Source organism: Pipistrellus kuhlii, unplaced genomic scaffold (genome assembly GCF_014108245.1).
Source record: "Pipistrellus kuhlii isolate mPipKuh1 unplaced genomic scaffold, mPipKuh1.p scaffold_m20_p_20, whole genome shotgun sequence".
Lineage (NCBI taxonomy): Eukaryota > Metazoa > Chordata > Mammalia > Chiroptera > Vespertilionidae > Pipistrellus > Pipistrellus kuhlii.
In genome coordinates this window covers 15358561-15384072 of record NW_023425516.1, presented here as the reverse complement: position 1 = coordinate 15384072, position 25512 = coordinate 15358561, and the positions used below count along the sequence as shown (strand labels likewise).

The window sequence follows — 25512 nt, the reverse complement described above, 5'->3', positions numbered from 1 at the left end:
TCTTATAAGGCACATTATTTTTAAAGTCATTTCCTCATTTGTTATACTTTCAGAGCTACTTTTCCTTTGTTCACAATCTTTTTTCCTTTTTTTATTTTCATACAAGGATATGCTTTAATTGGTTTTTAGAGAGAGAGAGATATCAAGCCGACCAAGGATCAAACTGCAACCTTTACCAACTCAACCACCTAACTAGGACCACAATAGTGTTTTTAAAGACAGCATGCTGCCACCCTAACCGGTTTGGTTCAGTGGATAGAGCTTCAGCCTGCAGACTGAAGGGTCCCAGGTTCAACTTCGGTCAGGGCATGTATCCAGTAGGAGGTGTACAGGAGGCAGCTGATCCATGTTTCTTTCCCATCAGTGTTTCTAACTCTATTCCTCTCTCTTCCTCTCTATAAAAAAAATCAGTAAAGTATTTTTTTAAAAAGATGGCAAATAGATTTGGGGTAGGAAATGAATATTGTAGGGAGCGTACAGGAGGCAGCTGATTGATGATTCTCATCAATGTTCCTAACTCTCTATCCTGCCCTAACCGGTTTGGCTTAGTGGATAGAGCTTTGGCCTACGGACTCAAGGGTCCCAGGTTCAATTCTGGTCAAGGCCATGTACCTGGTTGCGGGCACATCTCCAGTAGGGAGTGTCCAGGAGGCAGCTGATTGATGTTTCTCTCCATTGATGTTTCTAGCTCTCTGTCCCTCTCCCTTCCTCTCTGTAAAAAGTCAATAAAATATATATTTTTTAAAAACCTCTCTATCCTTCTCCCTCTCTGTAAAAAGTTAATAAAATATATTTTTAAAAAAAATAAAGACAGCATGCTGTGAATGAGACTTATCCCCTTTGCAAGTTTTCTTAAAAAATTTTTTTTCAATTACAGTTTACATTCAATATTATTTTGTTTTTGTTTATAATCTTTAATCTAGAGATTCAAATTTAGTTTTAAATTTTCCTAAATTCCAGCTTCTCAATTTGTTAATATCCTTAAAGGATTCTAGATGAATCTTTTTTTGTAGAGCAAGTTAAATTTTTAAAGTATTACTTTTTATACTTTTCAGAAAATACATTTTTGTGAAAGGGTTAAAAGTTATAGCAGAAGGTAGGAAGCATATATTATCTGGTTGTGGTGGAACCACAGTTGGCTTTGGTGGCAGGGAGGGGACATGGATGGGAGGAGGCTGATCTCTGAACTTTAGCACTGCTTTTTTGAAACTGGGCAATACATAACCTGAATGGTTGCAACAGTATCCAAATGGAGTTTGTACTCCTGTGTGACTCAAGAGGCACTATATCAGGTTAGAGTATTTGACCTACAACTCTGTCCTTTGAATAAACACTTATGTCAAATTCAAGCTAAATGTCAAATTCATTTTACTTAGCTTAGGTCTCTGTGCTTTTTAGAGGGGACTCACCTAGGGCTTTAGATTCAGAATTTTCAGGAAAATGATTTGGGTAAGTAAGTTAAGAATGTTTTCTTTTCAAATAAATTTGACATTTCAAACCAGAAATTCTAGCCAGTTGAAAAATGGTGTGCCTTGTGATTTTCCCTTTCAAAGTCTCATTTTAAGAATTGGGGGTGCTCGCTTCAGCAGCACATATACTAAAATTGAAACGATACAGAGAAGATTGGCATGGACCTTGTGCAAGGATGACACACACACACAAAATAATTGGGGCCCTGGATTATTTTTCATGTGGTTAGTATTAAACCTAGTACTTTATCTTGTTTTGGAATGGTTCTATATTTTAAAAATCTGATCGTTTTCTATCTCCCCCAGATCCAATTTTTTCCTATTACCAAACAATTCACACAATTCACAGAACTGCATAGTAAATTAAGACTTTTTGCAAAAGCTAACCCACTCACTGCAGAGGATGTGGGGCTGTTAACACAAACTCATTTAAACGTGAGTTGGCAAGTGGCACAGCTCTTGCCAATTTCATTTAAAATTTAAAAAAGAAAAGATATCAAATGTTTTAGAATAAGATCCCAAACAGGATTTTGGATGGATTGAGGTGAGAGTTGGGGAGCAATAATAGATTTTATTTATTTTAATATATTTTTATTGATTTCTAAGAGGGAGAGGAGACAGAGAGAGAGAGAGAGAGGGAGAGAGAAACATCAGTGATGAGAATCATTGATTGGCTGCTTTCTGCACGCCCCTTACTGGGAATTGAGCCAGCAACCCGGGCATATGCCCTTGACTGGAATTGATCCTGGGACCTTTCAGTCCATAGGCTGATGCTCTATCCACTGAGCCAAACCAGCTAATGCTTATTTAATCTTTTAAGTATGAAATAACTGCTCTTCTTCCCACTCAGTCTGTTCCCTCATCTATAAAGTTGACTAATCATAAGGGCAGTACAGCTAGTATCATATCTGGGACTTGAACCTAAATTTCCTGCCAACATGTCTAGTGTTTTTAAATAAGTGGTTTTGCTTTGTGTGTATTAAAGTATAAAAAAGTAACACATGTTCAGAAAAGCACAGTAACTCATAATTCAAGCTATAGTCTGTGTGGTTTCCTCAGCCATTGTGTATATACAATTTTATGTATATACATTATTAAATGAAGATTACACATTATGTGTTCTTCTATGATGTTATTTTATGTTGTGTAAATTTAGCATATTTCCATACTGATAAGTATAACTGCGTCATACTTCATTGCAGTATAACCCCATAATTTATCTAACCAGTGCTCTATTTTTAGTTATTTAGATTATTTCCAATTCTCTGTTGCAAGTAACACTAGAATAAATATGTCTGCTTCTGAATTCTTACTTAGGCTAAGTTCCTGAAGAGGCGTTCCTGAGTGTCAAAGGCTATGAGCATTTGCAAGGCCTCTGATAAAAATATTAGCAAAGGTCCCTCCAGAAAGGTTATGCTAAGTTATACCTTTCTAATTACTATGAGATTGCTCTCATCAAAAAGCTTATTGTGGATCTTGAATCTGTCATATTTGACAATTTATAAATTTACTAGGTTCTTAAACAGTTGTTTTAGAGGTGAATAAGTTTGTTGCTGGTGAATAGTTCTAGAATTGATTGAATTGTTGGTATGAATCCCAAGGACTACAAAATGACTGCAAAAACTCTGCCAGAGACTACAAGTGACTTACTACAAAGAATGCTTTCTGTTGCAGGATCCAGTACTATTTTGACTTAGACCAGTTCCAACACATTGTGCACTTATTCTTTTTTTTTTTTTTACTCATTAACAGACTATTTTGAAAAGAAAGGGAATTTTTTTTTATACTACTATGATTGTACATTTTGATCTTTCAAGGGTGCCATAATCCAGGAAGTTTTTCACTTAATCAAGGATTAATTTGTGTTGTCATTTGAGATAGATGCAAATGGTTAGCTGTGCTGAATGAAGCACACAAGAAGTGCTGTTTTCACATCAGTGTTTGAATAAAAAAATAGATTTGAGCTATTTGTATAAGAGCTAGAAAACTGTTTGTGTCCTGTAGGTTGACCACTAATTGTTAATATGGTCATTAGTGTTTCTATGAAATAATAAAGTCTAAAATTATTTGTGTGTTGTTTGAAAAAATCCACTTCTCCTGTTTCTTTAGTGACAGCTTTGATCTTATTGATTTTCATGCTCATGTTCTCTGAGTTCACTGAACAATCAATTGGCAGTCTTTGGATAACAAGGTTAGTTTGTTTTGTGAATACATTTTATACATACAAATTTATTTACAGTTCATTTGAATTTACTGAAATCAATTAAAACTAATCTATAACTTTTATCAAAGTTTCAAATTGAAGAAAACGGTTGACCTGACTTTTTGTTACAGGCTTAAAGGAGAAAAGCTTTCCCATCTAAGTCAGGTGGTTAAAAAGGCTCCCTTTTCTTGGAGTGTGACTTAGAATCTCAGAATTTTAGATGTTAAAAAAAAAAGGAACTCGAGAGAATTTGTCCTGCCCCTTATTCCACAGATGAGAAAACTAAAGCTTAGCGGAACATTTGGACCGGTCTTCTACAGCCAGGAAGTGTCAAAGAAAGCAGGTAGTGCTGGCATCTCCAGACTGTGTTTCAAGGTTCTTTCCATCAGGCCGTCTTCTAACTGTGAGAGGAGCATCCTTTAGCCAGCTTTAACCCAGAGCACAATACTTTGTGGAACCCTAGGATTGGATAAGGAGTTCATTCTCCTTTTGGAGTTCTTCATAACAGTTGGTATACCAGAGTACTGGCATTCTAACTTTTCAGTACAGCCAACTGAATTCATTGTTTACTGGTTGTTTCCTGTTGGTCCCTGACAGGTGCGGTGGGGAAGACCAAGAACAAAGCAGATTTCAGCCCTGAAGTTTCATAGGCTGGTGGGAAAGGCACATTTACACAGGAATAGTATAAAAGAATACACACACATTACGTTTTTGTGAAAGCAGAGAGTCAGGCCTCAGGAGAGGGGTAAATTGAGGCAATTGAGGAGGAAAATGGTAAGGCTGTCTGGTTTGAGGGATCAGCAACAGCACAGAAGAAGATTCCCCAAACTACAGATGTTTATAGCAAGAGAATAGTTTGGAGTGGGTTGGGGATGGGAGGGCGGTTGAGAGTTGATGTTAGAAAATATAGGTAGACCAAATTGTTGAAGGTCATAATTGTCATGTTAAGGAGTTGGGTGTTGTTTTGCTTTTTTGCTAGGAAGCTATAAATGTTTTTGTTTTTATTGATACGAGTTTGGTTTGGCTGATTTGAAAAGGCAGCAGGCTCAGATGGTACAGAATTCAAAAGGTACCTATTCAAAATTAAAAAGGGTGCACAATAAAGTTTTCCTGTCACCGTGACCTCCTGGCTGCAAAGTTCTTATCCCAAAAGAACTAGTGTTATCAGTTTCTTATGTACCTTCTAAAGGATGTTTTTATATATAAAAGTATGTAAGTTTATATACATGGAAGGTATTTGACTAAAAGAGTAACATGGACATAATAATCTTGTTAAAAAATGGTAGAAGGTGTAATAGGAGAACAAGAGGCAAAAGACCAATCAGGAAGCTACTGAAATAGTCTTTGCTATAAAGGGCTTTAACTAGGGCAGTGAAAAGTAGTTGGCCTGCAGACATAGAATCAAAAGGACCAAAAAAGGGTGAAAGAGAAAGAGGAATTGAAGTTGATTTTGAGATTTTGAATCTAATAGCTTTCTTAAGGTTTCTAGCCTTGAGGTGTATGTGGGTTTGACTGCCATTAATTAGATTAGGAAATACAAGAGAAGGATTAAGTTTGGGAACAGAAATGGGGAATTGGCTTGGTTCAAGAGGCTTTCAGAGACAATCACCTGGCTTGAAGAATGTTTGTGTCCGGTTGGCCTTTCCTAAGTCCTGGATGTTCTAGCAGTGAGTCATTAGAATCTCCTCTGCAGTTTGGTTTTCATACTTTGCTAAAAGGCCTGGGCCCACTCTGAGCATTCTGACTCAGAAAGGGCTTGGGTTCCAAAGTAATCTCAATGTGCAGTAAGAATCGAAAACTGTTGTGCCAGTTACCAGGTCAACACACAGGGTTGAAAAGATGGTTCGCAGTGTGAAAGAAACTCAGTCCTGAAGGTGGTCACAGTGTGGAGAGGAAGAAAGTCATGATAGAGGTGTTGTGATTAAAAGTGACCTAAGAAAATGGTTAGGCCTCTTTATGTATAACTAGTTGTTATTAAATAACTAGTTATTATTTCTCATTTAAAATGAGAAATTTCTAAGTCTGAACCATGGCACATAGTAGGCAGCAGGCATTTAAGATACATATAAAAGCCTGACTGTCTGACCATCCAGCTATCCAACTGGTAGCTATGATGCACACTGATGACCAGGGGGCAGATATTCAACACAGGAGCTGCTGAGCTGTGGTGACTTAGCAGCTGAAGTTCTTGGGTGGCATACCCGGAACCAGAGAGGAGGGAGCCCAATTCCAGGTTCGTCACCGAGAATCGCCTTCTCGCAATCCAGGACCCCTCTGGGGATGTTGGAGAGTTGATTTTGCCTCAATCCTCACAGGCCAGGCTGAGGGACCCCCTGCACCGGTGCACAAATCCCCGGGAATCTTGTTTAAGTGAGATTATTTCAGCATCAATTCTGGAGAAAGAAAACATTCATTTCTTTGAAGTATGGGTGATTTTTTTTTCTTGTGCATTTTTTTGAATACAAATATGTGTTTCTTAGTGCTTGAAAATGTTATTGTTAGCCCAGCCAGAGTGGCTTAGTGATTAAGTGTCAACCTATGAACCAGGACATCAGGTTAGGCCATATACCTGGGCTTGATAAGAGACAGCCAATCAATGTTTCTCTCACATCATGAATGTTTCTATCTCTCTATCTCCCTAACTTTCTGAAATAATAAAAATGTATTTAAAAAGCCCAGCTCAGTAGTTGAGCAACAAGCTATGAACCAGGAGATCACAGTTTGATTCCTAGTCAGGGCACATACGTGGATTGCAGGCTCGATCCCTATTGTGGGGCATGGAGGAGGCAGCCAATCAATGATTCCCTCTCATCATTGATGTTTCTATTTCCCCCTCTCCCTTTCTCTCTGAAATTAAAAAAATATATATTTATTTTAAAATATAAAAAAAGAAAAGGTTATTGTTAAATGTTTGTTTAATGGAATATTGAATGGTGGTTAATGTGTTACTGGGAAAGATGAATGGATGAAAGACGAATTATAAACTATCTGTGAGAGGGAATTATCTTTTGGTTGTGATCCCAGACCCGTGCTTGTAAAGCTTGTAGCCTACAAATTCTGGTCAGACACTTTTTTTCTGATTGCTACAGGCTACACACTGCTCCAAATCCTGTTATTTGGATTTTTCTTTAAAAAAATATTTTATTGATTTTTCACAGAGAGGAAGGGAGAGGGATAGTTAGAAACATTAATGAGAGAGAAACATTGACCAGCTGCCTACTGGGGATGTACCCACAACCAAGGTACATGCCCTTGACCTGAATCGAACCTGGGACCTCTCAGTCCTCAGGCCAATGCTCTATCCACTGAGCCAAACCAGTCAGGGCTGGACTTTCTTAAAGACAGGCATAACTCATCCTATATAATAAAAGACTAATATGCAAATTGAGCACATGGCGCAATGACCAGTTGCTCTGACACGCACGTACCACCAGACACTCAGTGCTGGAGCTGCCCTCTGGTGGTCAGTGCGCTCTCACAGGTGGAGCACCTCTCAGCCAGAATCTGGGCTCATGGCTGGCAAGCACAGCGGTGGTGATGGGAGCCTCTCCTGCCTCCGCGGCAGTGCTAAGGCTGTCTAACTGATGGCTTAGGTCTGCTCCCTGTGGGTTCCCCGAGGGCTCCCAAACTGCAAGAGGGCGCAGGCTGGGCTGAGGGACACCTCCCTCCCCTCCCCCCATTAGCTGCCAGCTGAGCACTGTGGCAGGCTCTGTTAACACATTATTTAGTTCCTCACACCAACCTTGTGTTGCTCATGATATTATTCCCATTTATAGGTGAAAATACTGAGGGCTGCCCAAGGACACCTAGTCCTGGAGCTAGAATTTGAACCCAGATCTAACTCTTGCCAGCAAAATGACCAGACCTAGGTTTTTATCTTCTTGAAGGAAAGATTTCAATCAAGAGACAAAGTGCAACAAAGCAAGAGAGAACTTATTTGCTACAGCAAAAACACACTTAAAACAGTGAAACAAGGAAGGGCATAGAAGAAGCAACAGGAAAGCTTTGGCTCACTGGGAAGTCAGGGAAAGGGGGGGCTTGGAGGTTCAGGGGGTTAGCCTGGGATGAACTGCTACTGCCCACTGTTCCCCTGGTTGCAAGTCTAGTGGGGTTCCTTAGAGTGTAGGGGATACATGCCTGTGGGGGAAGGAGAGAAGGAAGGGAATGGTATGGGTGTGCTCCCCTGGGACAGAGCTCAAGCTGAGTCCCTTACGTTGAGGCTATTTATTGCAGGTGGAAATCTTAGGGGAGGTCTCAGGGGAGGGTCTTAGTGGAATATTCACCAGCTTTCCAGGTGAGCTCTTTCAGGGCCAGGTCTCCACTGATTGGTCAGTGCTGGGGCAGGGGGTCCTGAGTCAGTGCAGCTGGTCCTAAGGTAGCCATTTATCTGTTTTTGCTGTTTTGGGGGGCCTGGAGCTAAAATACAACTGAGGCCTAGATGTTATATTTAGGGAGGAAAATGTGTGTGTTGGGGGGGGGGGGTCTGAATCTCATGAGGTTACCTCTTATTTTCCCAGTTTTGCCCCTTGCTAGGTACCCAGGGTTTTCTGACCTCGTGACCTTCTGCGTCTGATTCATTGTCCTTGCCTTCTCAGGTCTAACTGCCTATAACAACTCCAAAACTGCCTGCTGTGCTTTTGCCCAGTCTCTGTACACACTACCTTTCAAGTCAAAAATTACCATTTTAAACTTTGTTTTACTGAGATGATTTTTGCTGAGTTTGAATACTACTTAGTTATTAGCTATTCTTAGGCTAATAATTGAACAAAACCCCACATTTAAAGCACTGATGGCCTCATTGAGACTTGTTAAACTGGTCTGTGCACCACATGGACTTTGGTGGCCTTAGGCCAGTCTTTTCCTTCTGGGGACCTCCTAAAAGCCTTAATTCCTGCAGTGCATTGTTTGAGCTGATTGCTAGTGAGAAATTCCTGGCCTTTATATATATATGCCTAAGCGACCATTACAACCAAACAACTGGAATGACAGGTAAACCAGTCACTATGACACACACTGACCACCAGGGGACAGGTGCTCAATGCAGGAGCTGCCCCCTAGAGGTCAGTGCACTTTTACAGCCAACCTCCTGTGCCCCTACCCCACTGGCTGGCCAACCTCCCAGGGTACCTCCCCCCAGCTGGTTGGCCTCCAATAGGCCTTAAACGATCGCCATCCAGGCCGAGGGACCCTACCCATGCACAAATTTGTGCACTGGGCCTCTAGTTCATACACACACACACACACACACACACACACACACACACACGTGTGCCCAGCGACCATTATGGTGGAACAGCCAGAACAACCAGTTATATCATGCACTGACCATCAGGGGGAGACGCTCAACACAGGAGCTGCTCCCTGGTGGTCAGTACACTCCCAGAGCAGGAGCGCCACCCAGCCAGAAGTCTCTCCTGCCTCCACAAGAGCGCTAAGGAGCAGTGAGCCAAGCGGTAAGGAGCGAGCAGGCAGGTGGTTAGGAGCAAGGGTGATTGTGAGGGTGCAGACCAGGCTGAGGGACACCCCACGATTTCATGCATTGGGCCCTAGTGGTGTAAAATTGCTAGTGAGAAATTCCTGGCCATCTACCTGAATTTACCTGAAGGACAGGTTTCTTTGCTCTTAAAGCTCTAACCTCATCTTTATTACTTGATTTTTACTGTATCCATATTAGTCACAATCATAGGTAACTGCCGGAAATGCCTGTCTCTTCAACCTCCTCCCCCATAACTTAAGTTTTTTTGTTTTGTTTTTTCACTTTTAAAAAAATATATATTTTTTATTGATTTCAGAGAGGAACAGAGAGGGAGAGAGATATAAACATCAATGATGAGAGAGAACCTTTTTTTTTTTAATCAAGGAATTTCTTAAATAGAGTTGAGAGCACATTTTACAGAGTAAGAAACCTCATTTATTTACTTAAAATAACCTGGAACTTTGTTTTTTTATTTTTTTTATTTTTTCATTTTATTTATTTTTTATTTTTTTATTTTATTTTTTTTAATATATTTTATTGATTTTTTTTTGCCCTTCTCCCTCCCTCCCACACATCCCCTCCCTCCCCAGAGTTTTGTGTCCATTGGTTGTACTTATATGCATGTATAAAAGTCCTTCGGTTGATCTATTATCTCTCCCAGATCTTCCTCCCCTCCCCGCTGTAATTTGACAGTCTACTTGTTGATATACTGTCTATATCTATCTTTTGGTTCATCAGTTTATAATGCTCTTTATTATCCACAAATGAATGAGGTCATGTGGTGTTTCTCTTTCATTGATTGGCTTATTTCACTCAGCATGATGTTCTCCAATTCCATCCAGGTTGCTGCAAATAATGAGAATTCCTTCTTTTTTATGGCAGCATAGTATTCCATTGTGTAGATGTACCATAGTTTTTGGATCCAATCATCTGCTGACGGACACTTAGGCTGTTTCCAAATTCTGGCTATTGTAGATTGTGCTGCTATAAACATAGGGGTGCATATATCCTTTCTGATTGGTGTTTCTAGTTTCTTGGGATATATTCCTAGAAGTGGGATTACTGGGTCAAATGGGAGTTCCATTTTCAGTTTTTTGAGGAAACTCCACACTGTTCTCCACAGTGGTTGCACCAGTCTGCATTCCCACCAGCAGTGCACGAGGGTTCCTTTTTCTCCGCAACCTCGCCAACACTTGTCGTTTGTTGATTTGTTGATGTTGGCCATTCTGACAGGTGTGAGATGGTACCGCATTGTTGTTTTGATTTGCATCTCTCGGACAATTAGTGACTTTGAGCATGTTTTCATGTGCCTTTTGGCCTTCCTTCTGTCTTCTTTTGAAAATGTTCTATTTAGGTCCATTGCCCATTTTTTAATTGGATTATTTATCTTCCTTTTATTTAGTTGTATAAGCTGTTTGTAGATGTTGGAGATTAAACCTTTATCAGTGGTATCATTTGCAAATATGTTCTCCCACACTGTGGGCTTTCTTGTTGTTTTGTTGATGGTTTCTTTTGCTGTAAAAAAGCTTTTTATTTTGATGTAGTCCCATTTGTTTATTTTCTCTTTAGCTTCCATTGCCCTAGGGGTAGTATCAGTGAAGAAGTTCTTTTGGCATACGTCTGAGATTTTGCTGCCTGTGGATGCTTCTAGTATTTTTATGGTTTCCCGTCTGATGTTTAAGTCCTGTATCCATTTTGAGTTTATTTTTGTGAATGGTGTAAGTTGGTGATCTAGTTTCATTCTTTTGCATGTGTCTGTCCAATTTTCCCAACACCATTTATTGAAGAAACTGTCTTGACTCCATTGTATATTCGTGCCTCCTTTGTCAAATATTAATTGAGCATAGTGATTTGGGTTGATATCTGGGTTCTCGATTCGATTCCATTGATCTATATGTCTGTTCTTGTGCCAGTACCAGGCTGTTTTGAGAACAGTGGCTTTGTAATATAGTTTGAAGTCTGGTATTGAGATCCCTCCTACTTTACTCTTCTTTCTCAGGATTGCTGTGGCTATTCGGAGTCTTTTATTGTTCCAAATGAACTTTTGGAGAGTTCTTTCTAGGTCGGTGAAATATGTCATTAGTATTTTAATGGGGAGTGCATTGAACCTATAGATTGCTTTAGGAAGTATGGACATTTTGATGATGTTGATCCTACCAATCCATGAACATGGTATGTTCTTCCATCTCCTTACATCTTCCTCTATCTCTTTTTTCAGTGTCGTGTAGTTTTCCGCATATAGGTCCTTTACTTCCTTAGTTAAATTTATTCCTAGGTATCTTAATTTTTTTGGTGCGATGGTAAATGGAATTGCTTTTTTAGTCTCTGTTTCTGCAGTTTCTCTGTTGGTGTATAGAAAAGCCATGGATTTCTTGGCATTAATTTTGTATCCTGCTACATTGCCAAATTCATTTATTAAGTCAATTAGTTTTTTAATGGAGTCTTTTGGGTTTTTTATGTACAATATCATGTCATCTGCAAATAAGGATAACTTTACTTCTTCTTTTCCAATTTGGATGCCTTTTATTTCCTCCTCTTGTCTAATTGCAATGGCTAGTACTTCCAGTACTATGTCAAACAGGAGTGGCGAGAGTGGGCATCCCTGTCTTGTTCCTGTTCTTAGAGGGAATGGTTTTAGTTTTTGCCCATTGAGTATAATGTTGGCTGTGGGTTTATCATATATAGCTTTTATTATGTTGAGGTATGATCCTTGTACTCCCACCTTGTTAAGAGTTTTTATCAGAAAAGGGTGTTGGATTTTATCGAATGCTTTTTCTGCATCAATTGATATGACTATATGATTTTTGTCTTTCAATTTGTTTATGTGATGTATCACGTTTATTGATTTACGGATATTGTACCATCCTTGCATTCCTGGAATAAATCCTACTTGGTCGTGGTGTATGATCTTTGTGATGTTCTTCTGGAGTCGATTTGCTAGAATTTTGTTGAGGATTTTGGCATCTATGTTCATGAGGGATATTGGCCTGTAATTCTCTTTCATTGAGTTGTCTTTATCTGGTTTTGGTATTAGGGTGATGCTGGCTTCATAGAAGGAATTTGGAAGTGTTCCTTCCTCTTGGATTTTTTGGAATAGTCTGAGGAGAATAGTTTTTAGTTCTTCCTTGAATGTTTGGTAAAACTCTCCTGTGAAGCCATCTGGCCCTGGGCTTTTGTTTGCTGGAAGCTTTTTGATGACTGTTTCAATTTCTTCCCAAGTCACTGATTTATTGAGATTTTTAGATTCTTCCTGATTGAGTTTTGGAAGATTATATTTTTCTAGGAATATGTCCATTTCCTCCAGGTTGTTCAGTTTGTTGGAGTAGAGTTGTTCATAGTATTTTGTAACAATCCGTTGTATTTCGGTGGGGTCTGTTGTTATTTCACCTCTTTCATTTCTGATTTTGTTTATTTGGGTTCTCTCTCTTTGTTTCTTGGTTAGTGTGGCTAGAGGTCCATCTATCTTGTTTATCCTTTCAAAGAACCAGCTCTTGGTTTTGTTGATCTTATGTATTGTTTCTTTGGTCTCTATGTCATTTATCTGTGCTCTGATTTTTGTTATTTCCTTCCTTCTACTTACACTGGGCTTTTCTTGTTGCTCTTTTTCTAACTCTTTGAGTTGTAGAGTTAGATCATTTGTTACACTTTTTTCTAGTTTTTTGCAATAGGCTTGTAAGGATATGAACTTCCCTCTCAAAACTGCTTTTGCTGTGTCCCATAGATTTTGGATTGTTGTGTTTTCATTGTCATTTGTTTCCAGGATGTTTTTAATTTCTTCCTTGATTTCTCTGGTAACCCAGTCCTTGTTTAATAGCATGCTGTTTAGTCTCCATGTGTTTGATTTCTTTGGATTATTTTTATTGTAGTTAATTTCCAGTTTTATGCCATTATGGTCTGAGAAGATGCTTGATATGATTTCTATCTTCTTGAATTTGAAGAGACTTTGCCTATGTCCCAAAATGTGGTCTATCTTTGAGAATGTCCCATGTGCATTTGAGAAGAATGTATATTCTGTGGCTTTGGGGTGGAATGTTCTGAAGATGTCAATTAATTCCATCTGGTCTAGTGAGTCATTTAGGATTGATATTTCTTTGCTGATTTTTTATTTAGATGATTTGTCGAAGGGTGACAGTGGGGTATTAAAATCTCCTACTATGATTGTATTGCTGTTAATCTCTCCCTTAATGTCCTCCAGCAGTTTTTTTTTTATGTATTTGGGTGCTCCCGTATTGGGTGCATATATATTTACCAGGGTTATTTCTTATTGTTTGATTGCTCCCTTTAGTATTATGAAGTGGCCTTCATTGTCTCTTGTTAATGTCCTTCACTCTGAGATCTAATTTGTCAGATATAAGTACTGCTATCCCAGCTTTCTTTTCATTTCCATTTGCCTGGAAAAACCTTTTTCCATCCCTTCACCCTCAGTCTGTGTGCATCTCTTTTTCTGAGGTGGGTTTCTTGTAGACAACAGATGTATGGGTCTTGTTTTCTTATCCAATCTGTTACCCTATGTCTTTTGATTGGAGCATTTAAACCATTTACATTTAATGTTATTAATGATAGGTACTCATTTGATGCCATTTTTATTCTATACCCCTGTGTTCCTTCTTCACTTCCTATTTCTTTATTTTTACAGTAGACCCTTTAGCATTTCATGCATTGCTGGTTTGGTGGAGATAAATTCCTTTAGTCTTTTTTTGTCTGTGAAGCTCCTGATTTCCCCTTCATTTTTGATTGATAGTCTTGCTGGGTACAGTATTCTTGGATTCAGACCCTTTCTTTGCATGACTTTGTATATTTCATCCCAGTCCCTTCTGGCCTGATAAGTTTCTGTTGAGAAATCAGTTGTTAGTCTGATGGGGGTTCCTTTATATGTAACTTTCTGTCTCTCTCTGGCTGCTTTTAAGATTCGAACTTTGTCATTGGTGTTTGCCAATTTAATTATAATATGTCTTGGCGTCGGTCTTCTGGGATCCATTTTGCTTGGGACTCTGCGAGCATCTTGGATTTGTGTGGGTTTTTTCTTCTCTATCTCAGGAAACTTTTCTGTCATTATTTCTTGAAATACGTTTTCCATGTCTACCTCGGTTTTCTTTCCTTCCTGAACCCCTATTATTCGAATATTGTTTTGTTTTGCATTGTCCCAAAGCTCCCGTAGGCTCTCCTCCTGCTTTTTAATTTTTTTTTTCTAGAAGCTGTTCTAATTGGGTATTTTTTTCCATCTTGTCTTCTAGCTCACTGATGCGATCCTCTGCTGCTTCTAGTCTGCTCTTGATGCTTTCTATTGAGTTCTTCATAGTAGCGATATCATTTTTCATTTCATCTTGAGTCATCTTCATTTCCTCTTGGGTTTTTTTCATTTCCTCTTGGGTCTTATTCATATTGTCAAATTTGTCTTCCATTCTTTTTAGCCATCTTAAGATTGTTACTCTGAATTCTTGCTCTGGTAGGTTGCTTGCCTCTATATCGTTTACTTCCTTTTCTGGTGAAGCCTGCTTTTCTTTCATATGCGGGCTGTTTTTTGGTTTCCCCATGATCTAGGATGTCTGGTTGTGTAGTTCTCTCTCTCCTGCTTTGATTTAAAGGCACAAAGTACAACACAACCAGGTACAACACACAAGGCACTGAATAGAAATGTGTTTGCGATATTAATAACCACCAATAAGGGTGACTAGAACCCAGCTAACAAAAACATACAATCAAACAAAAAGCATAGGCAAATCAATCTTATAAAAGAAAAGCATACAACTTCAGTAAAGTTAACATTCAACATACAACTTCAAAGAGTTAGAGAGAAAGACTTTTGTTTTTTTTGTTTTGTTTTGTTTTTAGGACAACTGCGAGGGAGGTGTGAATGGGTTTGGAGCAGGTGGTTGGAAATTAGATATATACAAGTAGGGTGAAATTTTAGGAGGGGGTAGACAGAAGGAATGGGGGAAATCTAGAGCAGGAAAGGGTTAAGATAAACAGGGTATCAAAGGAAAAGATTGGAAAGAGGGTGAAGGCATAAAGGTAGGGTTGAGATAGAATAAAGCATTGGAGAAAGAAGGATAGATAAAGACTGTAGAACAGTAATCCTGAAATTAAAAAAAAAAAAAAATATATATATATAATCAAATGAAATGAAAATAAAAATAAAAGAAAATAAGATGAAAAAGGTAAATTAGTAGTAGTAATAATGTTGATTACATATACAATGTAATAATTATCAAGATAAAATCAAGTGAGGAAAAAGAAAAAAAAATAGTTTCTTGAGTAAACGTTGCAAATAATGAAAACAAAAATAAAAAACAAAAATTTAAAAATTAAAAAAAATAATAAAATTTAAAAAATTTAATTAAAATTTGCAGTAATGAAGGTCATTTGCTTCCTCTATTGTTATGATCCAGTCCTGATTTGTAGGCAGGTTTTGCTTTGTTTTTATTACACTAGAGTCAATTTGTGGATTAGCCTCTGGGGGCAGTGTTTCTAGGTTGACTTCCAGACTAGAGCCTCTCCAGCTTTTTTTTTTTTTTTTTTTTTTTTCTCTTCGTCCTCTCTGAAGCTGGAACTTCGGAGGCGGGGAGGGGGCAGGTCCGAGCAACTGCAATCTCCCGCAACTCTCCGATATCCCTCCGAGCCGGATCCAAATGTGTTGCTCTTTAGATATCTCCCCTATTAGGAGCCCCGTCCACTTTCAAGGGTGACAACCGCCCAACAGCGGGGGCTTCTACTTGTAATCACCGCCCTTGTCCTCCAGCTTCCGCGAGCGCGCTCTGTGCGCGCAGGCTTTTTGTTTTCGCTGCGAGCGCTCTCCACCCTCTCCCCGCGAAATCTGACCTTTTCGCTGAGCAGTGGGGCAATCCTGTGAGGGCAGGTGTTCGCGCCGCCTGGGATCCGCGTTCTAGGGGTCACAGATGCTTGGTGGTCGCTGCGGCTGTGGCTATTCAGGCCTCTGACACGATCCTATCTTCCTCTCAAGATGGCGAGGTTTCCCGTCCAAGCCGGTAGGTAGCTCCAGGCAGGGACACAGCCTGTGTGGGTGCTTCCCTGTGAGGGGCACCTCTGTCAGCAGCCCCCCAGCAGTTTCTTCTGGTGTTCGCTATCTCCCAGCTTGCCGATAAACACTCACAGCACAAGACCCTCAGTTGCTCTCTCAAGTTTTTATAACTTTAATATTTTTCTGATTCTTTCAGTTAGTTGTAATCTGATCTTCCTTGCTTTTGTTTTTATTGATGTATATGTACTTTGGTTTATTAGCCATTTATCTTGAACCTCTCCAAACCCTCTTTCCTTACCACAATCACCAGCACTTGCTTTTAAGTTCCTGTGGGCAGGAAATATTTTATTATATGTAAATTTCTTAGCTGCCTTTTGCCACGTCTTGCACATAGAAAATGTTCAATAATATATGTTGGGTAACTTCTTTAAAAATATATTTTATTGATTTTTTACAGAGAGGAAGAGAGAGGGATAGAGAGAGTCATCATCGATCAGCTGCCTCTTGCATACCCCCTACTGGGGATATGCTCACAACCAAGGTACATGCCCTTGACTGAAATCGAACCCCGGACCTTTCAGTCCGCAGACCGACGCTCTACCACTGAGCCAAACTGGTTTCGGCATGTTGGATAACTTTTAATATTGAATTTAAATGTATAATGTAATTCCAACTGGATTTATAGTTTTTGTCATTCCTTCCATGCAGGTAATATGTGTTCATTACAAAAAAAAAATGGTAAGTGTGGAAAATAAAAAGAAGGGAAGAAATCACTTGTCCTTCCCTGGATGGTGTGGCTCAGTAGTTGTGGCATCATCTGTACACTGAAAGGCCATGGGTTCAGTTCCTGTTCAGGGCACATGCCCAGGTTGTGGGTTTGATGGGGTGCATACAGAAGGCAACCAGTTAATATTTCTCTCTCCCTTTCCCTTCCTCTCTCTCCAAAATCAGTAAAAGATATCCATGGGTAAGGATTTTAAAAATTTACTTGTTCTGTCACTCAAAGACCATTACTTAATTAAACAATATATAGGGGAACATAAGTAGTGTTTAGAAAGTAAGTGTACACTTGGCTGGCTTATTCAAAGGAATTATGTTCTCTTTTTTTTAAAAAAAAAAAAAAAAAAAAAAAGCCCAACTGACATACTCATTGGTTGAGTATTGATCTATGAATCAGGAGGTCACAGTTTGATTCCCAGTCAGGGCACATCCCTGGGTTGCGGGCTCGAATCTCAATTGGAGTTGTGTAGGGGGCAGCCAATCAATGACTCTCGTCATTGATGTTTCTCTCTCCCCCTCTCCCTCTTCTCTGAAATAAATAAAAATATATTTAAAAAAAATAAAGGGGGCCAGTGTAGCTCAGTTGGATAGGTCTTGTCCCGTGCACCAAAAGGTCATAGGTTTGATTCCCGGTCAGGGCATGTGCCCAGGCTGGCAGCTCCAACTTACTGGGGATGTGCCCGCAACCAAGCTTGGCCGGAATTGAACCTGGCTCTACCCACTGAGCCAAACGGGTTTCAGCTGTGACTCTTTTTTTTTTTTTAATTATTAAATTAACCTTTAAGACCATTATTCTAGATCTAATCTTATACATCTATAATCTTATAAACAGGAAAATTTTTCTCTTAGCCTAAAGGGCCAATACAAAAAGGCACCCATCAGATAGCTGGACTTAATTGCTGTTACTTTCTTATTTAAATGGTAAGTTATTGGTGTTATATAACATTTCCTAATATCTAAAAACTAACCAGCCTCAGCATCAATAGAAGCCCTTAATTCTGTATCACACTAAGGGCCCTTCCTCTACTGTTCATAACTTACCATAAGTGGGGCTCCCAGATGATTTGTCTGTTGCTTCCTCCTGACCTAAAAACATTGCTATCAGCATTTAGCATTTCAGGAAGATACTGTTGCAGCTCAAAGGAGTGAGGTGACCTATTCTGTGACTTCACCTTCAACTCTGCAGTTTGTGTGGTAGGAAGGCAGTGATTCTTACCCTAGTCTGTGAGCTACCCAAGGTCCCCAAGCCACAGTTGAGCCAAAACACATTATTTCACATTAAGTATTTGGTATTTAAACAAAAGAGCTAAAGTTAGAGGAAGAATATATTTATTTTTAAAAGGTTGACTATGAGTTTCTTTGCCTTCTCAGTATCATTTCTTAACCCTCTTTATAGCATTTTCATTGCTTTTTAAGACAAAGCAACAGCCCAGAATAGTCTGGAAATTACTATCTCTAGTTAATGAAGTATTCTGGACAGTAGGTATGACTGTGCATATTCATATTCATTTTAATTTGATTAATTAAGCAATTTCATGTTTACTAAGCTAGAAAGGACTATTTTGTTTGGAATCCTAAAACATAAAAATGAACTGTTTATTTCTGCTTTGAGCAAATACTTGAGTTTTGTTAACTCTCCTAGATAGTTAGTTCCCTTTTTTTTTTTTTTTTTTTTTTTAGCAAAATTTCAGTTTTGCTTGTAAGTTCCATTTATCACAGGTTGAACCTTCCTTTCCATCCTTTCAGCTTCATTGCTTCAGCTGTTGAGTTAACTGTTCTGCTTAGAGGTCTTGAGTTCTTGAGGTAGGGTTGGTTTCTGGAGAATGAGAAATGCAGATTTCGTTGTTATTAATGCAGAGTATTATTAATGCTTTGGGGAAACTTCTTGCGAAGGGAATGTATCACTTATTACAGCAGGAAGAACATCATCTATAATTATAAAAGCGTAATATGCTAATTAGATCAGACGTCCTTCCAGACGTGCTGAGAGAAAAGCCCTGGTCCCTGGTGCCTGCCAGTGGCCAGAGGGAGGCTGATGCCAGCAGCTGGGAGAAAGAAGGCCTACTCTTGGGTGAATTCTGTGCATCGGGCCTCTAGTAATTTATATACTTGCACCTCTAGAGAACTGAAAGGACTGTTAGTTAAAGTAAGTTGTACTTTTGTAAATAACTCAACTGTTACATATATTTTTGTCAGTAATTCTGCCTTATTGTTCCCTTTGGGAATAATTATTTGCAGATACATTTCACAGTTCTGAATCACAGGGGAGTGTTCTTAATGCCCAAATAGTTGAGGCTTCAGAAATGTTGATCTGTTCCATTGGCTAGAAATTGAATTTGTACTCTGATCTCATTTTTCTCTAGAGGCTTCAAGTTTGTGATGCCTCTAGACAAATAAGGTTGACTCGGAGAACTCTAGATTATAGATTGAGGAAGACCCTCGTCATCTGAAAAGAAGCTGGCTGTAGCACTGCAATAAATTCTGTCTAACCAGCTTCCTCATTAGATTAACAGTTGCTGCAGAAAGGGTAAAACCAGATCCTTATTCCTCCTTTTATAATTTAATTCTTGTGATCTAACCAGATTCTTACTCAGTTTCTCCTCTGGAATTTCAATTCACTTATTAAGTACCCCATCCTAGTAGATAGAGGTTTCACTGATGGAAAAACAATCCTGTAGAACCATCTTGCTTCATTAGGGGATGAGAATCCTATAAATGCCTCAAGACAATCAAAGATGCAAGGAATAAAGCTGTTACCTTAGAATACCAATTCTTGAAATTATGCCAGAGCCAAATTCTTCTTCATTGATGCTTATATTAAAGTTGAAATTGAGTATTTATTTTTTGGGCATCACTTTTTTTCCAGAAATTGTTGGCTTTGTAATGAATTTCATGCCATCTGAAGATCAGTGTAGTTGGGAAATTTTAAGAAGAAGGGCAACCTCATGGATAAGTCCTGGAGAGACTCAGACAGATGTTGGCTTCATTCAGTCTTTTAAGGAGATCCTTTTGTAGTTACACAAGTCACCATATGCAGTTGGAAAGATAAGATTTCAATTGGAAAGATAGGATTAGTATTTTCATGAAATATTTTATTTATTTTTATTAAATCTTTATTGTTGAAAGTATTACGTATATCCGCTTTCTTCCCCCATTGATTCCCCTCCAGCCCATCCCTGGTAACTATAATTTTTTTAAATATATTTTTTACTACAGGCCCGATGCACAAATTCATGCACGGCCAAACCCACCCTGATTGGGGTGAGGGGACACAGGAACCACCCCAGTTCCTGTTGGGGTAAAGGGGAGCCGATCGGGGGCCGGGCCGGCTGGAGGGAGGGGTCATGGGCAGTTGGCCAGCCAGCCTGGTCCCCTGGTCGAACTCTCTGTCAAAGGGGAAATTTTCATATTAGCCTTTTATTATTAATATATAGGATTGATTTCAGAGAGTAAGGGAGGCGGGGAGAGAAACATCAATGATGAGAGAGAATCATTGATTGGCTGCTTTCTGCACATCACCCACTAGGGATGATTAAGCCCGCAACCCCGATGCGTGCTTGGGCTGGGAATTGAACCGTGACCTCCTGATTCATAGGTTGATACTCAACCACTGAGCCACAATGGTTGGGCTATAGCTATAATTTTAAAATAATTTTTTAAATGTTCTTACAAAAAGATATTGTATATTGAAGTGATGTATCCATTTAAGTGAGATATAACAGAATTATTTGTTCTCCTCTCTTAATTCTTCACTTCAGAAAACCAGTCCATGGAAAACATAAAATATTATATAAAAATCATAAATATTTTCTAATTGATTATTTCCCACTTCATAAGACTGCCATTTCTACATAAATGGTACAACTAGAGGAATCTTCTGTGCCCTTTAGTCTTCTCTCAGCCTTTTGCTCAGCGATTTCAGATATGTAACCATTATCTTAATCTAATAATGGTTTTAATTGGATTTTGGGTCAAAGGAAACACTTAAGCTAGACTGTGTGCTCACAGAATGTTATTAATGGAGACATAAGATGATTACGGGGAATTAAAAGAAATAGCTTCTATGTTCAAAGTCTTTCTAATTAACTCAGCCCACCTTTTCACCTCTCTTCACCTCTAAACAAATTATATCATTCTGACAAACTGGATTACTTGGCCTTCATCAGTTATCATATATGTGATTGTAATTTGATGTCTAGAGTAAGAATGCAGTTCACAAATGAGCTATTGGGCCAGGAATTCTCATTCCTAAGATAAGATCTCCTTGAATTTATTACTCTCCCAGAACATCTCATCTGCCCCTCTACTGTCAGTTCCGGATCTTTGCCAAAGCACGGGCTCAGATTGCCTTCCCAACAGCAGCCACGTACCGTAGTTCCTGATTTCATATAGAACATTTTCTCAAAAAAATGCTCCACTGACACCGGAAACTAAGTACACTAGAAACAAAACCTGGAGTCATTCCCACCCCCTTTCCAGCTGTCAAATCATCTATTCAGTACTCATCCCTGAAATTCAGAAACCTACTGATAAAAAAAAACACCCTATTAATAATAGAACATAGGTATCTTTTGTATTTATTTCTTTATATTTCCAGTGATAAAATTTTGCAGCTGACTCCTGACTTCTGACCTCTCCCAGCCCATTTTCTCCTCTGCTATCAGGATTATTTTCCGAAAGTATAGATTGGATTATATCACTTGTATCCTGAAACCTTGTGGACTTATTATTTATATCAGTGCTGTCCAGTAGAAATATACTGTAACTACATATATCATCTTAAATGTTCTACAATAGTAGCCTCATTTAAAAAAAGTAAAATTAAATATAGTTCATTTCAATTTAACCCAATATATGTAAAATATTTCATCATGTTCATTAAAAAATGTATTACTAAGACATTTTATTTATTTGCTTGTTTGTTTTGATATTGTGCTTTTGGAATCCAGAGGGTGTTTTTCATTTAATAGCACATCTCAATCCAAACTAACCACATTTCAAACTCAATAGCCACGTGTGGCTAGTGGCTTCCATATTGGACAGCACGGGTCAATAGCATAAAGTTTAATGTTCTTCGTCTGCAATTTTGGGCCATCCACAATTTCAGCTTCTGCTCTCCATATTTCAACTACTCCCCACTCACTCAGGCACCAGCTATACCTAATTGTCTGCCATTCTTTTTCTTTTATTATTACCCTCCCCTGTCTGTGGAAATCTCTCTTTTTTTAATCCTCACCCGAGGATATTCTTTCCATGGATTTTTATTTTTATTTATTTTTTTTTTCTGAGAGAGTGAAAAGAAGGGAGGAGAGAGAGGGGGAGAAGGGGAGGGGAAGAGAGAGAGAGAGAGAGAAAAAAAAAAAAAAACATCAACAGGAGATACATTAATTGGTTGGTTGCCTTCTGCACTCACCCTGACCAGGGTTGGGAATCGAAGCACAACCAAGGTTACTTGCCCTTGACTAGAGAATCAAACCTGAGACTCTTCTGTCCATGGGCTAACCCTCTAACCACTGAGCAAACCGGCCAAGGCGGCAGTCTTCTCTTTTAATATTTGTTTTCTTTACCGCTAAATGAAATTTCCCTTTATATCTGGATTAATTCCAGTTTAAAAGGTGTCCTCTCTTTTTGTGGGTTGAAGCTTTTGCTAATGTAGAAGTAATTACCTAGTATGAATTAAACTAGGTTTCAGATGTACATGTGAAAGATTATTCTAGTTTTAGCCTGATTCTAATCCCAACTATGGTTCTTCATATTATATAACTTGTTCTTTGTAAGTAAATTATATATACATGCTAAGGCTCCCTCCCGCTCCCCCAGCTATATTGAAAAGTTTATATGGTTTTTTAATCTCTTTTTCCCCTAAAGAGATTTAGCCAATGGAATTTTGCCTGAGTTCTTTTTCCCATATAAAAGCAAACAGGTGACTGAAAAGGTTGCACTCTATTCTGGAAGAAATCTGATTAATGTTGAAGGACTGTGTCAGGTCATACTTTATAACCTGCTCACAGATTATTTAGTGAGTGCCAGGATCAACTCTCAACATTATCTCAGATTTTACTGGTTTTCTTGTGAAGGGCATTTGTAGATGAAGCCAGTTGGTATATATAGTAAATTGTGGCTCTTAGATCAGAAACTGGTTAAGAAGAAATTCTTTCCTGGGGCAGGCAGTAGTTTGAAAGAATGAATGATTCATCAGATGGAGTTGCAAGGATTAAAATTGCATTCTGTGCTTTAACATAAATTGTTGCATTTAAATCCATGGTGAAATCTTACCCTTAGTGATAGAAGAATTCCTCAAAAGAAGTATCTTTTAAATAAACTCTCTTAAATTCTCTTGGGGAAGGAAATGGGGAACATGTACAGTAGTGTCAACAATAAAAACTTGAAATAAGAAAGAAAAAAATTACCTTAAGAATTTTTAGGTATCCTCCCAACTGCTTGAAAAACACAAAAAAAGCCCTGATCAGTGGATAGAGCATAGGCCTGCGGACTAAAGGGTGCCAGGTTCGATTCCAGTTAGGGGCATGTATCCTGGTTGTGGGCGTGTCCCGAGTGGGGTGTGTGTAGAAGGCAACTGGTTGATGTTTCTCCCTCATGGATGTTTCTGGCTCTTTATTCCTCTCCCTTCCTCTCTATAAAAAAATCAATAAAATATATATATTTTAAGAACACAGAAAAAAAGTGGTACTTCTTTATGGTAGGGTAGACCTGTCATCCTCCATGCTTCTCTTTCCCCTACTGCCCCCACCTTCCACCCCATCCAGTTCACCTGTAAGTCCTTTGTTTCACCAGATCCCAAATCCCTGCACTCTAACTGCACTGCTACCATTTCACAATGGAGTTGCTGAGACTCCTGACTCATCCCTTCTTTCCACTGTTGTTCTCCACATCAGGCAGAAGGATTTTTTATTATTATTATTCTTACTATTATTGAGACTTTATTAGTATACATTAATTAAAAATAAAAAGCAGATGCTATTGATTTTAATAATGTATTCTCTTTAACACATTATATCCCAAATATTATTTCAATATGTAATCAATATAAAAGTTAATGAGATAGCTGACTCTCTTTTTTCATATCAAGTTTTCAAAATCCAGTGTGCATTTTATACTTAGAGTACATCTCAGTTTGGATCAGCTCCATTTCAAGGCTCACTACTGGCAACATGTGGTAATGGCTGTTTCATTGGAAAGCTCAGCCCTGGACAGGATAGTGGTTTTCTCTTAGGGAAGAGGAAAGGAAATGGAATATATCCTTAAATTTGTTCTGTATTTTACAGTTATTGACTAATATTTAAAGTTAAAAGATTGAGGCTTTTGATATTCTTAATGATTGCCAGCTGTGGATCAGTTGCATTGTCACTAGCATCAGTACCTTTTTAAAAAAATCATTTTACATTCTTATAAAATACAACAAAATTAATAGCACAAATTTCTTCTGTCCTATATAATAAATGGCTAATATGCAAATTGACCAAACAGCGGAATGACTGGTCACTATGACGTGCACTGACCACCAGGGGGCATATGCTCAACACAGGAGCTGCCCTCTGGTGGTCAGTGCACTCCCACAGGGGGAGCACCGCCCAGCCAGAAGTCAGGCTCATAGCTAGCAAGCACAGCCGCAGTGGTGGGAGCCGCTCCGGCCTCCACAGCAGCGCTAAGATGTCTGACTGCCAGCGTAGGCCCACTCCCCAGGAAGAGCATACCTGAGCTGTCAGTCGGGCATTCCCCGAGGGCTCCCTGACTGCAAGAGGGCACAGGTTGGGCTGAGGGAGAAGTCCTCCCCCCACCCCCTGAGGTCTAGTCTGTAGTACAATAATAATCCTGCTGAAATTGTACTCTTGGCTGGTAGGCAATGTCACTCTGTGGTGAAAGATCCAATTCTAAGTTAGAGAATATGACTTAGGAGTTTTGGTATATAATATATCAACTTGAGCACTTTTTATTCTGAATTTCAGGGTAAATATGTTTATTGGTATGTAGTAAAATGAACTGTCAGGAGGAGATAGGTAGGAATTCCTGAAAAGTTGGTAAGAACATCCTTTAAACATTATTATTATTATTATTTATTTTTTTAGGAGTTGCAGATGGTGTAGGAGGATGGAGAGACTATGGAGTTGATCCGTCTCAGTTCTCAGGGACTTTAATGCGGACATGTGAACGGTTAGTAAAAGAAGGACGGTTTGTTCCAAGTAATCCCATTGGAATCCTCACCACAAGCTACTGTGAGTTGCTGCAAAATAAAGTACCTTTGCTTGGTAAGTAGATATCCTATGTGCTTTCCTCTCTAAAGATGCCCAGGAAATGATTAACAATAAAACCCAAGAAATTAATCAGCCTTCCTTTAAGCAGCGTTTGATAAAGAAGCTATTAAATACTTACTATTTACTTACAAAATACTACTGCTTGGAGAGAATGTAAATAGGTACAACCTCATTGGAAAACAATTTGGAATTGTAGAATATAGTTAAACATGAACAGATAACTATGCTCCAGCAGTTCCATGTCTAGATCTATACCCTAGACTAGAGAAACTTAACACACCTGCGTATCAAAGAGTAGGCCCACGAATGTTTATAGCAGCATTATTTATAAT

The 25512-nt window shown here is 38.9% G+C and overlaps 1 protein-coding gene and 1 pseudogene across 4 annotated transcripts in view; both read left to right on the top strand.

Annotated features, from left to right (window-relative positions):
* PPTC7 (protein phosphatase targeting COQ7) overlaps positions 1–25512 on the top strand; it is a 55789-nt gene that overhangs the window by 6226 nt on the left and 24051 nt on the right. For all 4 annotated transcript variants that reach the window (XR_006742378.1, XR_004990006.2, XM_036449344.2 and 1 more), the window contains exon 2: positions 24995–25174. Coding sequence is in view for 2 of the 4 variants with exons in the window: in XM_036449344.2 (XP_036305237.1) it covers positions 24995–25174 (180 nt within the window). In the remaining 2 variants the exon portion in view is untranslated. The remainder of the gene's footprint in view (positions 1–24994; positions 25175–25512) is intronic.
* LOC118725765 lies at positions 1574–1688 on the top strand (annotated as a pseudogene).